The sequence below is a fragment of the Lagopus leucura genome, unplaced genomic scaffold, assembly GCF_019238085.1.
Source record: "Lagopus leucura isolate 7727_CA_CO unplaced genomic scaffold, USGS_WTPT01 Super-Scaffold_760, whole genome shotgun sequence".
NCBI classification, from domain to species: Eukaryota; Metazoa; Chordata; class Aves; order Galliformes; family Phasianidae; genus Lagopus; species Lagopus leucura.
The window spans coordinates 8,218,530-8,234,651 of NW_024962257.1; the positions used below are offsets into that span (position 1 = coordinate 8,218,530).

General features: G+C 42.7%; 2 protein-coding genes across 2 annotated transcripts in view; both read right to left on the minus strand.

Moving 5' to 3' along the window:
* Positions 1-244: 244 nt before the first annotated feature.
* ARL6IP1 (ADP ribosylation factor like GTPase 6 interacting protein 1) lies at positions 245-6,193 on the minus strand. The gene is made up of 6 exons (XM_042864347.1): positions 6,119-6,193; positions 4,121-4,254; positions 3,273-3,392; positions 2,306-2,423; positions 1,530-1,614; positions 245-1,298 (listed from the first exon to the last, which is right to left on the minus strand). Exons 1-6 carry the CDS (start codon positions 6,152-6,154, stop codon positions 1,180-1,182), a joined length of 612 nt encoding a protein of 203 aa, XP_042720281.1. The 5' UTR covers positions 6,155-6,193; the 3' UTR covers positions 245-1,179.
* Positions 6,194-8,271: 2,078 nt separating this feature from the next.
* The window catches only part of SMG1 (SMG1 nonsense mediated mRNA decay associated PI3K related kinase), a 62,054-nt gene continuing 54,203 nt past the window's right edge, over positions 8,272-16,122 (minus strand). The window contains exons 55-63 of the mRNA XM_042864224.1: positions 15,586-15,723; positions 14,867-15,019; positions 14,359-14,538; positions 13,916-14,143; positions 13,268-13,479; positions 12,676-12,782; positions 11,735-11,914; positions 11,526-11,632; positions 8,272-10,850 (exon numbers count right to left, since the gene is read on the minus strand). Of these exons, the coding sequence (XP_042720158.1) occupies positions 10,773-10,850; positions 11,526-11,632; positions 11,735-11,914; positions 12,676-12,782; positions 13,268-13,479; positions 13,916-14,143; positions 14,359-14,538; positions 14,867-15,019; positions 15,586-15,723 (1,383 nt within the window). The 3' untranslated portion in view covers positions 8,272-10,772. The remainder of the gene's footprint in view (positions 10,851-11,525; positions 11,633-11,734; positions 11,915-12,675; positions 12,783-13,267; positions 13,480-13,915; positions 14,144-14,358; positions 14,539-14,866; positions 15,020-15,585; positions 15,724-16,122) is intronic.

Below are 16,122 nucleotides of genomic sequence, written 5' to 3' on the forward strand. Positions count from 1 at the left end.
CGCTCCTATAGCAACGCGGACGCTGCGCCGCGGTTCGCCGGGCTGCCCGCAGCCTCTGAAAGCCGCGATAACCGGCTGCGGGCGGCACCACGGCCCGGCACGGCTGCCAAGATTGCTGCTTACAGCGAGGGATGACAAACGCACGCTGTGCGGGTACAGCCGCGCGACAAACGCTATTTCCAGATCCATTTCTCCAGATCCACATCCATCACTTTCCAAACAGTCACAAAGAACGAGACTGAGAGAAGTTTCTCATGAGTCTGTATTTACCTATTCAACAATTACAATACACTGAGGAGACTTCATCTTAAAACAGTAAACTTTTAAAATGCATTAACACAGGTTTTAGCTTTTCAAAGAAAAAAAAGCTTTTTTTTTTTTAAAAAAAAAAAAAGAGGGGAGGAGATAGAAAAGCACAACACTCAGCCTTATTTACAACGGACAGACCGAGCGTATCCAGAGTGATTTTGTACACAGACAACATTCATAAAACCAAACGTGCTACATGGCTCCATAACAGCAGTTTTTAGAACAATCAGCTGTAAGGTCACACACACACCTTAACTCGCTCTCTACAGTCTCAGTGCAACAAACTGAAGTTTGTACTACAGCTAAATAACTCTACCAGAAATCTATGTACTCCAGATCCCAGTTCAGCAGGCAGTCTGGCATATGCTGCCACAGAAAGCAAACATTCAGTGAGACAACAGGACCACCTCCTGCCCTCATGAGGGCAGGCACGCTCAAATACCATCACTTACTCAGTTTGTCTTCTTTCCACAAGACTCAGTAGTAACAAGCTGCTCAGAAGTGCAAGATTTCAGAACGCCTTCGTACTTGCTGTAACCACAAACCATTAACTGGTGAAGCTAACAGGTATGGAAATGCTGTGATCAATTGCAGTAAGTTTTTGAGATAGGGTAGTTATGAGGCCTCTTAAATGGGTGAAGAATTTAAGCTCCACATGTCAAAGGTTAAGATCTTTCATATGAAATCAGATACAGAACCCTACAAGAGAGACAAACCCATAGCAGATGCTAGAGTGACATTTTCAATTCATTGGAGCCAATAAAAAAGGTAAGCCAGTGAGCAATACAACTTCTATTATCTTAATTATACATTAATTCACAAAACTGTTCCCAAGAAAACCTTCTACAAGAGCAAACAGCACTTAAGTCTTCACTCATTTTTCTTCTCCTTGTGCTTGAGCAGTTTGTTTATTTCCCTTTTTGCCATTCCAACATACTTTGTAATGATCCCATGCTGGTTCAGTCCAGGAAACAGCAGCAAGAAACTTACTGCAGAAATAAACAAAAAAAAAATTATTTACTAACGTTTTAACTTCTGTCTTCTGTCACCTGGCAATTCCTTGCCTCCCTTAAGCTCCACCAACTGTCTGAACACACAAGTAAATGTCTCAGGTTAAAAACAAACACATCCCCACACAAATAATCACATCTCACTTCCACCAGCTTCATGCCATTTTAGACAGCTAACAAAGTTGGATGGTTTGCATACTACACACTCACCAATAAGATATGTCAGAAAGAGGTTGTGAACTTGCTGTCCAATCCAGGCAACCACAGCAAGAGAACAAAGCATGGTCATGAAGTACTGAAAAAAGAAAAGGGAACAGTTACCACTGACCTGATGGAAATTCTCATCCTTCCCCTCAGTATGGAGCAACATTTCAAAGTCTAAAACTACACTGAAGTCCACTGGCCTTTCCACATGCAATATCTATGCACGGGCTTGTTAGAACTGAGACTGCAGAGACTACGTCTGTACATTCTCAATTATTTAAGCACCATTACTTTTATTACAGTATGGCAGCTGTAAATAGCCCTCACACTGTGCAATCCCCATATCCATACAGCTTGTGCTTCACGCAGCACCTGAAGCTTTCTGACCAGTATAACTATTAATTAACATAATTAAGCTGAAACATTAAGGTCTACCTTTTTCAGATAGGTAGTACACTGAACACAAAAATCTTAGTGTGCTTTTTACAAGCTCTGTTGCAAAAAAATGACCCAAAGAAACACAGTTTATCTTAGTATCAGGGCTATGCTCATACTGAACAACACCACAAGTTCCAGGTTGAGAATCTTGCCACTCAGGCAAGAGGTAAGTGTAAGAGGTAGTAAGAGTAAGAGGTGTGGCTCACATTAAGTCACGGGCAGAACAGTCAGTTTGCACCCTGAAATACTCTATTCAGACATGTTCTCTGCTAAAATGCTTAAGATTGAACAAAGCAAAGAGATATTTTACAATGACAGAGAGAAGAATCCCTGGAACTCAATACCATTTTAGGCTTCTCTTCCTTCAGCGCGAAAAGACGTTTCCACCACCCAACAATTCGGCGACGAGATTTGACCAAATTGCTGCAAATCTCATGGAATCTTTGCTGCTGCTCTGTAGTCCTTTAAATAAAGAGAAGCAGGAATAAGAATTCATGTTCTCATCTGAAACTTAAGAACTCTCCTATACTATTTTCCAGCAGAAAAAAAAGTACCTATCTCAACACTTGCTACACTCAGTTTTGTGCCTTTTTTCTACTTAGCATTGTAATGCAATGCCTATGAAATGAAGTACACAATCTCTCAAACGGGCTCCAAAACTGCAACTCCTATTCTAGCCAGAAGAGCACTGAATTTCATCTTGATCTGCTGTGAGCAATTGCTTGGGTTCTTCTGTCGGCACAGTGATAGACAAGAACTAGGTAGTTCAGAGCAGATACACAACAATTTATTTTTAATTCAAAATTCAGTTCAAAATAATAAGGTTCTCCTTCAGCTTACTGTTTTTATATAAGCCTTGTCCTTCTCTGAATACATTTCAATCACTTATGATCACATTCGTACTCCTAAGATTCCTGTACATCACTCTACTTACATCACATTTACAAGTGCTATTCTAAACAAAGAACACAGTTCCTTTCATACTTTGGTTGTTAGCACTGTTAAGTAGTTAAGTAACCAGTTTGCAGAATGAAATCCTTAATAGAACAAAGCATGCCCCTACTCCTTCAAAAATAAAATCTTACTTTGTTAGAAGAGAAGGAACAATAAAGATTATGTTGTAGTAGTTTTATTTCAGAAAAAGAAAAATGCAGGGCATTTTACAAGTGTCCACAATTCATAAACCACAGAGATTGACAATGACAGTGACCATACAGGAATCATTTAACACTTGCAATTCAGATATTCACTTGGATAGAAATCAGTTTCTTTACACTCGGGCTATTTTAATGTAAGGCCTTCCTCACTCACCATTTGTTGGAGCCAAAGATTCTGGGTGCAAGAGCAGGAACAAGATAATCAGCCAAACAGATGAACATTACAAAGCAGGAGACACCTGAGAGAACGGATGGATCCAAGTAGTAGATCATCCTGTAAAAACAACATTGAGATGAGCTATGGACACTCTGACTGCTAAATACGGCTGTCCAACACTCACTGCTTGCACCTACATCTATGTGGTAACTACGAGCCATGCAGACTATTACAGTGTTACGCAGCCATGAACAGAAGCCTCAGCAAGCCCAAGTCTCCTGACTGTATCTGTAGTGAAGAGAAAGGCAACAACCTCCCACCCTGCTGACTTACTCTGAAGCTATTCTCAGCCTTCAGCTCCCTTCTCCTCTTTCTCTAAGTTGTGTAAAACCAACCAAACTTGTCCCTAAAAACCACACCAAAGACAAAGAATATCTAGTAAGGAAAGCCTGCCCTACGGAACCTTGCTTTCCTTTTGGATCACAATGTGTGAGCTTCAGCAATAAGCCACAGAAGATGGCCAGATTTGATTAAGAAGCAGGATAGAAAGGATGAGGGCAGAACATGAACACACCAACGAAGGGCACAGAGTCGAACCCAGTGAAATCCTACAGCAACCAGGCCTGACAAACATCTGCAGAAAGCACTGCCCCCTCTGGCAGGATCTGAGCCGTGCTGTTACTTCCTGTGCCCAGTACTTCCAGGTTCTCCTTTTCAAAGTTTACATACGTTCAGAAACAGAACCTGAAGAGCCTTCTTAATAAAGAGGCCTCTTAAAGCCATCTTAATAGTCCCAGTGTGTTTAATAGCTTTGCTACCAGCCAGGAGAGCACAGAGCTACTTACAGGAAAGAAAATGAAACAACACTCATCAGCGCCGGAGGAAACCAGGCTCTCTCCCAGCGAAGAACCTTATCAGTCATCAAGATCACTTCTCCCCATCCTTGCAACTGCTCTTCCAAGCTAGCTGTTTCTGCAGCCTGCACAAAAAAAAGGGAAGAAGGCATGATTTCTAACCAGAGGATCAGATCAGTTCCCACACAACAGCAGCTAAAAGAAGAGTCGCAAGATCTCAGTCATAAATGAGAGTAATTATTAACGACAAATTTTCACTGCTATAACACTGTAGAAGAGGTACTTTAAAACAGTCCAGAACCTAATGAAGCAGTAGCACATCTCACCAGACCAAACAAATCTCCCTGCACACTTTACTGAGGTGTTTTGCCCCAGTCTCCCCTTTATGGTGCTCCCTTCCCCAGTTCAGCAGAAAGGCAAGTCTTTCAAAGGACAAGCCCTTTAAAGTTGCAGTTTTCCAGGCACGTGAGAGGTATTTTAAATATAGGTATTTCCAAAGATAACTTTAACACATTAGAGTTCTCTAGTTGCTGCCCAACACCCATTTTTGTTACATGGAAAACAGACAAAAAGACACAGAACTGTAACATGGAAGTTACCAAACTGATCACACTGGAACACAAAGAAAAAGTTTTCCCATGAGTTGCCCAAAACAGAGCAGGCAGCCCTTACACTCCTACTGCATCATTCCTCCATCCCTCCCCACACACCCTTTGTGAGGAGGTCCCATCTGCTCTGACAACAGCTCCCTAAGCAGTTCACCTCAGGTGTTCTGCATTTAGCAGAGCTTAACAGCGAGCCCTAGGAAAATAGAGGGATCTCAGGTTAAAGCACTCTTGTAACCATGGATGGAACTGACATTCCCACAGTCACGGGTTAAAAGTCACCCAGCCCTGCACGTGTGCTGCACAAAGACAGAGTGGGTTTAGAATAAGGACAGCTGAGTGCAGCTGCCATTGCAAAGCAGAGCTTACCTGGGATCCTATCAGAAATTATTGGAAAAGCTACAGTTAAACACCGAGCAAAATGGAAGGCTATCTGACAGTCTGCTGAATGCCTTCCAGCTTGTTACATACATTTTATGTCATAAACACAAGTCCTCACATTAAAAAAAAAAGAGAAAGCAGGTTCTCCACAGGATATTTTATAGCCAACTGTTCTGCTTTATTACTTCTGTCTGCATTTATCATTATGAGCAGGAGAAAGCGCAATGGGGAGCACGCAAGAATATAACAGCATTATTACCCACAGTCAGAACCAAGTGTCCGCAGCTGCTTTCCACTGGGACTGTGCTTCCACAGGCACAGACGGCAGCTGAAGGGCAGCTTCTGCCAGCACCCGTCCTTCCTTCACTCCAGATCCCGCCCGCGCTGTGCTATCATCGCTCGTTTTTCCCCCCTCTGAACAAACCGAGTTTCCATAAGCGCCGTTGTTCTGAGCACAGCTCCCATCCCCCAGAATACCGCACGCGCCGTTGAAACGCAGCCCCAAGCGCTTCCTCCGCAGCACCCGGCCTTTCCTTCCAGCTCTCCGCGTTCCTCTCACCGCGTCCCAGACGATCAACAGCACCTCAGCGCTTCCCCTCCTCAACTCTTCCCACCTGCCTCTCGGATGTCCCGCCCCGCTCAGCGTAACGCGGCTCCCCCGGCTGACGGCACAGCCGAGAGCCGCCGCCACGCAGAGACGGCATGTTTAACGCCAGCCCCGCAGATCGCATAGAACAGACGCGGCGATGAACTCCAGAGGCCGGCGAGCAGCGGAGTCCGACGCGGGCGGCTCCCGCGGCCAGCCCCGCACAGCAGCCCGCCGCGCAGCCGGCCGGCCGCTCGCAGCGAAGGGGCGCGTACGGAGCCGATCGTCCGCGCCCAGACGGCCCGGCAGCGTGCGGCCCCAGCTCCCCGAGACCGCCGGCTCCTCCTCATCCACCCGCAGGCAGGGCCTCCGGGCACCCTGACCGACCCGAGAAGCCGCCGGCCCCGCCGCACTGACCAGCTGGTAGACGCTGTTGTTGTCACCCTCCGCCATCTTGCTCGCCCCTCGCAGCACGGCCACGCCCGCCGCCGCCGTCCCTTGTACCTTCCGCAGCCCCTTTTCGGCGTTATGATAGGCCGACTCTAAAGCGACGAGAGCCAATCGCAGAGCTCTCGCCGCGCCCCGGCTGAAGCCGATTGGCTGATGGGATTCGAATGGAGGCAGCCAGCCAATCAGCGTGGGGTGCCCCCGCCTCCTCCCTCCCCGCCGTCGCAATGCGACTGCGGCAGTAGCGGGCGTTGGGTGGGATGTTGTGAGGGCCGGGCTGGTTCTGGAGCAGCCCAGAACCGTCAGCGCTGGAGGGCGTGCTGTTATTTGAAAAAGTCTGCCCCACATAACCTGAATACTGGGATCACTAGTAGGCAGGCAAGCATGAGGCCGTGTGTGCTGGAGAGGCGCGGCCCAGCCTGCTGTAATTGCTTCCAGAAGCCATCCCAGCTCCATCACAGTTTCTAGAACATAACTGCTCCAAAAGGAGAGCGAAGGGCTGCCGCTTGGGGCTCAAACTGCAGTGCTTTGGCATCCCTTCTTCCCGGCCCACAGAGGAGCAGGGCAGACACGGCGGTGCAGCGGGATGCGCTGGGTGGCGCTTCAGGAGCACAGCACAGCTGTACTGCAGCATTTGCTGCCCTATGGGGCTCTCTTCAGGCTGGTTTAGGTTTGTATGTAAATCACACATACATTTCCAAGCAACTTTCATATTTACTTAACACGCTATTGAAAGCTAAGCATGTCTACGTCCACTGTTCTGCACTTAGCAGCGATGGAATCCACCCTCCAACCCCGTAATTGCACACAGCGAGGCTGGGACAAAAGATTTCCCGAGGAAGCGATGCCAGCAGTCATTCTGATGGAAGCCGTGTGAGGAAGTGGGCACAAATAGAACACAACGTGTTGCCTTTACCACTGCTGGCAGCGCTCACAGTGCCTGCAGCTCCTGCCCACATTCACCATTAGTGCAGTTCTCTCCATGTAAACGAGTACTTACCACTGAGAAAAGGCAGGAATGCCACCAACCTCCATTCCCACTGTCAAACGTTCACTTCAGGGCCCCTCTGCAGCTTTTCTCCCCTCACAGCAGGCCCACAGAAGTGCCATTTATCTGTTTACCACCTACCATGCATTACTTGAACTACACAAAACAGACTGTTTGCTGTGTACCTCAATGCAGTTCACACTGCAGCAGGAAAATCCAATGCCCAAGCTAACTTCAAGGCCCCCTCAAAATTCAATTCAATTGAATTCAATTCAATTCTGTGCGCCTTGAGCAGACACCAATTTTACGTTATGTCTTTTGCCCACTCATCACACCTCACCTATTCAAACCAGATACCTCCCAGGCTTCTTCCCTATGCTAATAATAAAAGGTGGATCTGGTGGATGGCAAAATTGCTCTACTCGGTGATGCATTTCAGTACAACAATAATTTCATGTGCAACAAGTCTTTTTCAATAACATTCTTTAGTAAAGTGTTACAGCCATACTCCTGAATAACTTCTCCACTAAAGACACGATATAGATTTCATGTAGCAATTGGATGCTGGTTTCTGAAAGCAGAAGACGAATGACAGCGTCATTTTAAATATTTCTGCTAGTACTGTTCCTTAATTCCTAAAAGGGAATCGCTGCAAATAACAGCAAATGATTGTTTTACTTATTTTGCATTATAGGACACTTTTGAAGCACTGAAGTTTTCTCAGACAGCATGGCCAGATGTACTTTGCACTGGATTTATGGTTATGGTGGAGTGTGTGCATTGAGCCACACTCACTCCCCATGTATGTGCCACCAATGCCTCCATAGCAGCTTCATAACAAAGACTTAGAAAATATTTTCTCACATTTTTCTTAAAATTAAAAAAAAAAAACAACCCAAAAACCCACAAACAGGGGGAGGAAGCGTTTTCCTAACTGAAATAATGAAGTTGCTGTGTCTTCCAAAACACGTCTGCAATTAATGCAGCCTCATTTAACATGGCACATGGAAGCACAGAATCTGTTTTCAGAGTAACAGAGCGGAGCTGATTTGTCTTAGTTTATATTATTTTATTCTTCCCCCCCTTTTTTCAACACCACGAGTAGTTTGGCATACAAGGAAATTATGAGTGCACGTTTCTTTTTAAAACTTTATTAAATGACGCAGTAAAGAACCCATCTCCACACAAGTGTTTCATTTCTGGATGGCAGAGGTATAATACATGAGCCACAGGTGAGTGCATTACCCCTCCCTTTCCCCCGGCTTCCAAGAAATAAAACAGCACGTTGAACACTCTTGTTACTATGGTACTCCAAACAGATTGTTCGTAAGGTTATTTGTAACTGGAGAAAAAAATAAAAAGGGCCAACAGCATCAAGTGTCTTGTTCTGCATATGAACGTTCTTCACTGCAACATTCAAACACTTTCCTTCTTGCAATGCACAGCACGGCAGGGGGTTCAGGAAGCAATGACAGTGGAATGCATTCGCACGGGTATTGTTAAATATGAAGCCTGTGGCCTCCCTACAGTTACAGTCAGGCAATCAGACTGCAGAGAAGGCCGTGTGTCTTCTGAAAATCCTTACACTTCAAAGTGCATGTCCACGAAAAGCTGGAGAAAGTGAATTAATTCTGAGACCTACTGAGGAGGCAAAGCAGCAAGCATAGTGCAAACACTGAAATTCTGCAAGTTTGTGACTCGTGCCTGGTGTTAATTCATGGTATCCGAAAATCGCTAGGCACGCTTTCCGCTTAGACAAACTGCTTCAAATCCATTCAGTTGAATGAACCTTTTTGCCACTAGTGAGCTTGGCTCAAATCCTTCAGTACTGAAACTCTGATTTAAAAAAAAAAAAAAAGATGCTGTATTTGAGGTGTATTTTTACTCTGAAAATAGACTAAAATGGCAGAGAGGATCTCCCTACATCTGTCCTTTTTCAGCAGCTGTGTGCAATGAATGCAGTTTACCAAAGAGAAACTTTTTACATGTAGCATTGCAAATGGTTGACAACACCAGTGTGCATTTCTGTTTCAACTATCAGAACCTGTAAGAGTCTGCAGCTGTACCCAAATTACTTTTATTTGCAGTAAGAAAAGGAAGTTGCCTTTTCCAAGAGGCATCCCACTTCAGAAAGGAAATGAGATGGATTTCAGACAACTGGCAGAGAAGCAGATCTGAGAAGATGCCATTTTTAGAGAGACTTTTCTGATCATAATCACACTTTCAGCGCAGAACTGATTAAAAACAAGTGAAAGATTCGCTATGGATGCGCTACTGAACAACCATCTATAAAATCAACTCGGCAAAGCAAAATTACTCTGCCAAAATCTTTACAGAGCTGGTTGAACAAAAATTGGAGTCCTTCATTTCTTGGATTACACCCCTGTGAACTGAAGCACTGTAATTTACAAGTGTGAACTAAAAGTATTAGGAAAGTGAAGTAAGAAGCGTATCACTACCTCCACCAGAACATCACTTTATTGTTTATCTGTCATCAACAATGTAAAACTCTACTAGAGACTCTATCCTGGTTTTTAAAAAGGTAAAGATTACATCGGTTTAGCTACGTCGTACGAAAGAAACTACAGCAATCACAGTAGAATGAGATTGGAGGGACAATTTGAACTACAAAAAAGTGTACACTGCAAGCAGAGGGAAGTGCACATGAAATCAAATGCCTGTAGGATTCATTACTTTTAAATGCACAGTGACAATTTTGAGAAACTGTACATAATAGAATCACAGAAATGACTTCAACATAACCAAAATTACATTTCGCATTTGACCATCCAACTCATAAGTAATCATTGATGTTCCATATTTTCAGTGCTTTTGGAATTTTTTCTTTTTTAAACCAAACAAAACTGAAGTTGTTCATTTGACTAAACTGTGAAGTAGAAGGATTGAAATAAAAAGTATATTGGAAGTACGCCTAGCCTACAAGAAGAAGCCAAGAGGTGTATGCGAGGAGAGGCTGAGAGGAAAGAAAGAAAGGAAAGAGGAAAGGGAAAAGAAACAAAGGCTTTTTCTTCTATCTCAGAAGTTCTTCCAATGCAGCGTATTTCTGATGTACAGCTCTTTGCTTTCAGTCCATTTCTGAAGTTTACGTTTCGTAGCCTTTTTCCGCACTAACTGGTCAACTCAACCAGCACTGTTGCCAAGCAACGAGAGTATCAAGAATCTGAATGCATCAAATCTTCCTTGCTGTGATTTCTTCGTGGCCCCATTTTTTCTGTTTTTCTTTGAACAGGGTTCGGTGTTTCCTGAATTGTTCACAGGGTCGGGTGGAATTGAGTTCCAAATCACTCTGCGGTTTGTAGCATCCCGATTTCTTTCTGCAGCAAACCCCCACACACGTTTGCAGTTCTTCCGTAGCAGAAAGACAAACCGTGTTGCTCAAGCGGTGAACTTGCACCCTTGACCTTGGGGGTTGCAGACCATTGTGTTTAGCGTATCCCTGAGTGCAGCTATCCTGCAGGATTCACTTCCCAGTGCACCGAGATTTCCTAGGTTTCCTCAGATTAAGCCCCAGTATGCATCACCACCGACTGTGGTGTGGCTACGGATGCCTGAGGCCGAGTTGATTCTGGTGGATGTCTGACCTCGCTGAACCAGACCGATCTGCTTTCTCCCTACTCATACCCAGGCAGTCCAACCTTCATACAGCTGAGCCAAGTTATCTAGATTAGTTGCTTCCTTAATCACAAAGTCAACCTATTAAAAAGGTCAAACAAGTAATTAAAACATGCTCAATTTCTGAAGTGCTTAAGAAATCTTAGCATTTACTGTCAAATTTCACCTGCAAATACAAAAATCTCATTAAAAAAAAACAAAAATGAAGCTGTGTTCACTGTAAACTTGATCCACGCAGCCTTCTGTAGTTCACATAAGAAACACGAATCTGTACTGGATGTGGAAAAAGCAATCAAGCATCACTTCACTCCTAGCTCCTAACCTGACCATAGTCACAACATTCTCAAATTCACAAGTCCACAGACAGGTCCTACGAGAAAAGTATGGCTGTGTTACACCAGCGAGCAGACAAGCCTTGTTCTTTAGGCCATTTTACAAACCTCACGTTCTCACTGGATACCAACAGCTGTGAAACAAGGGTTAGCGTCCTGATGTACAAAAGACAACTTTATCTGATTCATGGGTCTGTAACCCTGATATAAGAAACAAACTCGTTTGATAATCAGTGCAGTAATGCAAGACAACAGCATACCTCCACTTGTTTTGGAATTTAAACAGCACCTCTCCATAGGGATTCCCCATTCACAGCAGGACTTCAGTATTTAAGGCATACCTCAGCATGCATATAACATTCATGCTTAATACCAAATGTTTAAGGCAAGGTCTGCTATTTGAACTTTACTATTTTCAACTCACCTGTTCAGCAACAGACATTCTCCTGCTGGGATCCACATCTCGGCCCTCCAACTTGGCTTTGACTCGCTTCCACACACTAACTGCATATGAATTCCTTTCCTGCACAGCTAAAGGCACAAAACAAAATTCAGTTTCACATTCCTGCATAGAAGCCAACTGAGGCTTTTTTAGTTGCTGTGCTTTAAAGCCCAGTTTGCAACTGTATTTACCTTTTCCTGTTTTAGGGTCCCTGGCTGTCTTCTTGGGACTACAGGCAACACTTTTGCCAGTTCCTGGGACTGTGCTTGGAGGAGTATCTGCTGATGTGGCAAGATTTTTCTGAATTAGCTTTCTTGCATTCTGTGACATCACCTCTGGCTGAGTTTTCTGCCCTGTATTGCTACGTACAGCTGTAAAGAAAATTCAAGTTTGAAGCATTTAAAAGATGTTTCAGATGCAAGAAAGAAATAGAACTAAGTGTGCACCAAATGCAGTTATCTGTACTTCATTCTTAACAAATGCACTTTAAAGGTGTATTTTAAAACTGTTCCAGTTCTTCTTTCTTTAGTCTTACCATTTTGTGATTTCTTCCACTTATTAAGCAAGAGTTTGAATAGAATTTAGCAAGAGGTTTTATTCTACTACAAAATGTTTACAATTAAGCACGTTTTTATGAACTCTCATAACCTCACTAATTTTATCATTTGGTGTGGAAGGTCTAAAAATGCAGTTACTGCTCTTTACAGAAGACAGAAAATTGTGCTTAGCCCAAATGCTCTGAGCAGAATAAGCTTTTAAAGAGAAAGAAATCCACGCTTAGGAGAAAGTTTATTCATGCTTTGAACTGTGAAGTAATGACATTATTTTGAACATGAATGCATTTGTAGAGTTTTAGGATTAGCTCCAAAATCACCACGAATTTTAACAGTAATTTCAACAGGAATTAAAGTTCAGTTTACACAAAGCTCAGAATAGATGGGATCTGTTGCTGAGCAAATCCAGATCTCCAGGGTTACTGTCAGATGGTCGCTCAGTCCTTTATGTTGAATAATTAACCTTTATAGGTTTATATCACCTCATAAAGACTATACTTCAAAATGTATTAAAAAGTTATAATCCCTTCTCTAATTTAAATTCTTATTGTTTAATATTTCTACTTTCTCAATGTTACCTGCAGCAAAGGTTGGCTGGTATGTAGCAGCTGATGTTGGACTTGAGCATTCATTTGATGTATCTGTGACTAAGGGTGATGCAAAACTCACTAGATTATTGTAGACACTAGAAAAAAAATAATGGAATTGATAAGCATTCATTGAACTACTTGAGCTATCAAAAAATTCATAAAGAAGGTTACAGTAAGTCATATTTAGCCAAAACATTTTGCATTTTGGGACAACCATCAACTAGGCACTCCAATGGTTTAAGATTACCTGGTTCCAGCCCCTGCTACAGGCAGGGACACCTCCTGGCATGAACGCTGCCAAGGAGGGGCATCCACAGCCTTGCTGGGCAACCCGTGCCAGTGTCTCACTGCCCTCACAGTAAAAAATTTCTTCCTCATATCCAGTCTAAATCTCTCCTCTCCCATTTGAAGCCATTTCCCTTTGTCCTGTCGCTACATGCCCTTAAAAAAAGCCCCTCCCCAGCTTTCCTGTAGGCCCCCTTCTGGTCCTGGAAGGCCACTGTCAGGTCCCCTCCAGAGCCTTCTCTTCTCCAGGCTGAAGAGCCCCAGCTCCTCAACTCACAGAAGGCAACTTGCTTACCTTTGGCTCTGTGTTTTTAGCTCTTTCAGGGTGGGGGTTATTTCTTGCAGCATTTCCACATGTTCCTGATTGCGGACTTGACCCATAACCTGAACTAATGTAAACAAAACTGTCTGAATATTATCTTGCCATGATTTATATTCGCCCAAGAACTGCCTAACACTATTCTCATAGGGAACATCTTCACCATCTGCCAAAGCTGCTTCTTCATCCTGCAACAAACACATGCAAAAATGTTTATTCCATTTGCCAAAATCCAGCAACGAAAAGCATTTTTTAGCCTTTTTAACTCCTCAGCTTGTCATCTGACTAAAAATAACCATCATTTTCAGTAGTTACATTTTAAGAAAATAAACTGGAATGATTAAATGCTTTACTGATGAAAAGCCAGGAAGATTTTTAGAAGTACGTAAAGAAAACCCTTAAGCTGTCAAATGAAGGGCTTAATTCAACCTGAACTTGATTAACCTAACTCTAGAAGTTACAACATTTGCTTAATCTCCAGAAATTCAAGTCCTGGACTCCATATGCATGAGCCCATTTCACTGTTCCTATATACTTTAAAACCCACAGCATTACAAGCATTGTTTTTCTTTACCTACACCAACATGGTTTTGAGTAGTAAGTCTAATAACATTTCAGGCATACCTTTGCCATAGCCTTCAGTAGATGCTTGACATCTCCAAGTTGTCTATTATGACCTGTGAGCACAGTTTTAATATTATCCACCAGATTTTGAATAGTTTCACAAACTGTTTCTATTTGCTGTTCTCTCTCTGCCTGTACAGTTCTCTGTGTAGTTATTTCCTGTGTCAACTGCTTGAGGGCTGAGTGAAGCCACTCGGAGCTGCCAATAGGATGTTCAAGACCAGTGCCCTAAAAGTAATAAGAAAAAAAGTTCTGTAGCTCCACATAGAGACAAAATTCAATTATAAAATCAGTGTTATCATCAAGTGTGTAGGAGGTAATAGAATGAACTCCATGCAGCCCATCAGGAGGTACATACAACATTATTCAGACGGAAGAAAAACTGCAAACTCTGATTATGGCAAGTCAGTAACACCAGATATTCTGCTTTGGCCTTTACTCACCACTCTCTGAAGCAGACGAAGCTCCAGTTCAGACACTGAGCTGTTGAACTGTGATGCAAACGAACACATTTGCTGGCAGCGTTTGAGAAGTTCAAATAATGCAGCATCAAGATTTAAGGCTTCTGCTGTTCTAGTACGTAAACTTTCAAAGTGGATGATATTACTGCACAGGAAAGTAACCTGAAAATCAAAGCAAGAGTGACAAAGACGACATTCCAGTTAAACTGGATGTTACACAAACTGCATTTGTTCCATACGCTTATGAGGGAGAATTTTAAATACAGCAGTAAGCCACTCTGTTACAGTAATAGCATAATTTCAGGGTAATCCAGCCTGTGGCATCTCTCCCTTGGATTACTCCTATTGGTTAGTAAGTAGGATTCCCAGTAGTATGTGGTTATTGCTCTGCTCTTTTGAAGCTGAGCAGGAAAAGAAATCATCTAAATAAATCCATTATCTCAAGAAATAGAGCGAAACACTTATCAATTCAATCCCACATATATAGTACCTGACTTGCTCTTTGACTTTCTTTCAGGACAAGGTTTCTTCTTTCAGCAATAGTGGCATCAAAATCTTGCAAGACTGGTGCTAGTGCAGGATTAGCCCCTCCAGCCCATTTCAAACGCTGCTCAATACTTGCTTCAAGTGCTGCCAGTTTCTCCTGCATTGGGGGAGAAGAAAAAAATACACAGATCAATACGTATCACATTAAGCCTACGGCTTAGAAGAAATTATGCATCTGTAACACATGCAGACACATTCATAAGAGCATATATATAAAATAATGTGGTATTCCTTAATGACAAATATTAGCTTATGCTGTTTAAAGGTTTCTTTTCAGTACGCATCACGACTGGATTTGATTGTTAGGGAAAGTAAGTAATCTGCCTTGGAAGCAAATCAGTCATGTTTCTCAACTAAAAATGAGACAAAAATCCCAGTAGTCCTGGATTCAACTTCAGGATATAAACTTCAGTATCTTTATGACTAAAAACAATTAGAATTCAAGAAGCTAAAGGGTACTTATTCTAAACAAACACCCTACACTACTGACACTCAAAAGTTTAAAAAGCTGAGGCCAGCTACAGCACACAGAAACCTTAACACAGAACAAAGAGAAAAAAAACTTTGAGAGCAATAGATAATCTGGAGGTAGCAGATAACCTTACAGCAGGTAGAGTCAGATTGCAATATGCTGCTCAACAACCTCCTCAGAAACAGTAATACCTGAACCGTTGCAATTGAAGCTTCAATCTGGCTGAGCGTATGAAGTTTCTTCTTCATGTTGGCTAGAATTGCAGAACGAGGAGGAGGAGTAACAGAAATGGCTTGTGGGCGACTGATAAGAAGATCTTCATGCTGCCACTTTAAAAGACAAATGCCTGATTGTCAACAACTCATCACAATATACTCTGCTTCACAAACAGCAATTCTAGTACTTTGTTCCACCTTATTACCAGGGGTTAAAAGAGTAGATATCAAAAGGTGATACCAGCACATTTAAAAGTTTAAAACATTACTGAGTACTAAAAATTGCAAGTAGTTGTAGCTTACGCTTCATTGACTTGGAACTTTTTAATGTTGATCACTCACTAATTAACTAGAAATTATGTATTCACATTTCCTTGATCTAAAGGAGAAGCCCATCAATATCTGGAAATAATTCACTTATGATGCATAAGAGATAGACAATTTTGCTTACAGTCCATAAAATAGTTTAGTAACTGAACTTAGGCATAGCTTCTAACCATAACCTACAAAATA

Bases quoted from the DNA above. Each gene is read 5' to 3' on its own strand.
- ARL6IP1 (XM_042864347.1), bottom strand. From the start codon at position 6,154: ATGGCGGAGGGTGACAACAACAGCGTCTACCAGCTG. The intron at 3,393-4,120 runs GTAAGTAGCTCT...TTGTTTTTACAG, and splicing joins GTTGTTTCATTTTCTTTCCT to GATGATCTACTACTTGGATC. The intron at 2,424-3,272 runs GTGAGTGAGGAA...CTTTATTTAAAG, and splicing joins ATCTTTGGCTCCAACAAATG to GACTACAGAGCAGCAGCAAA.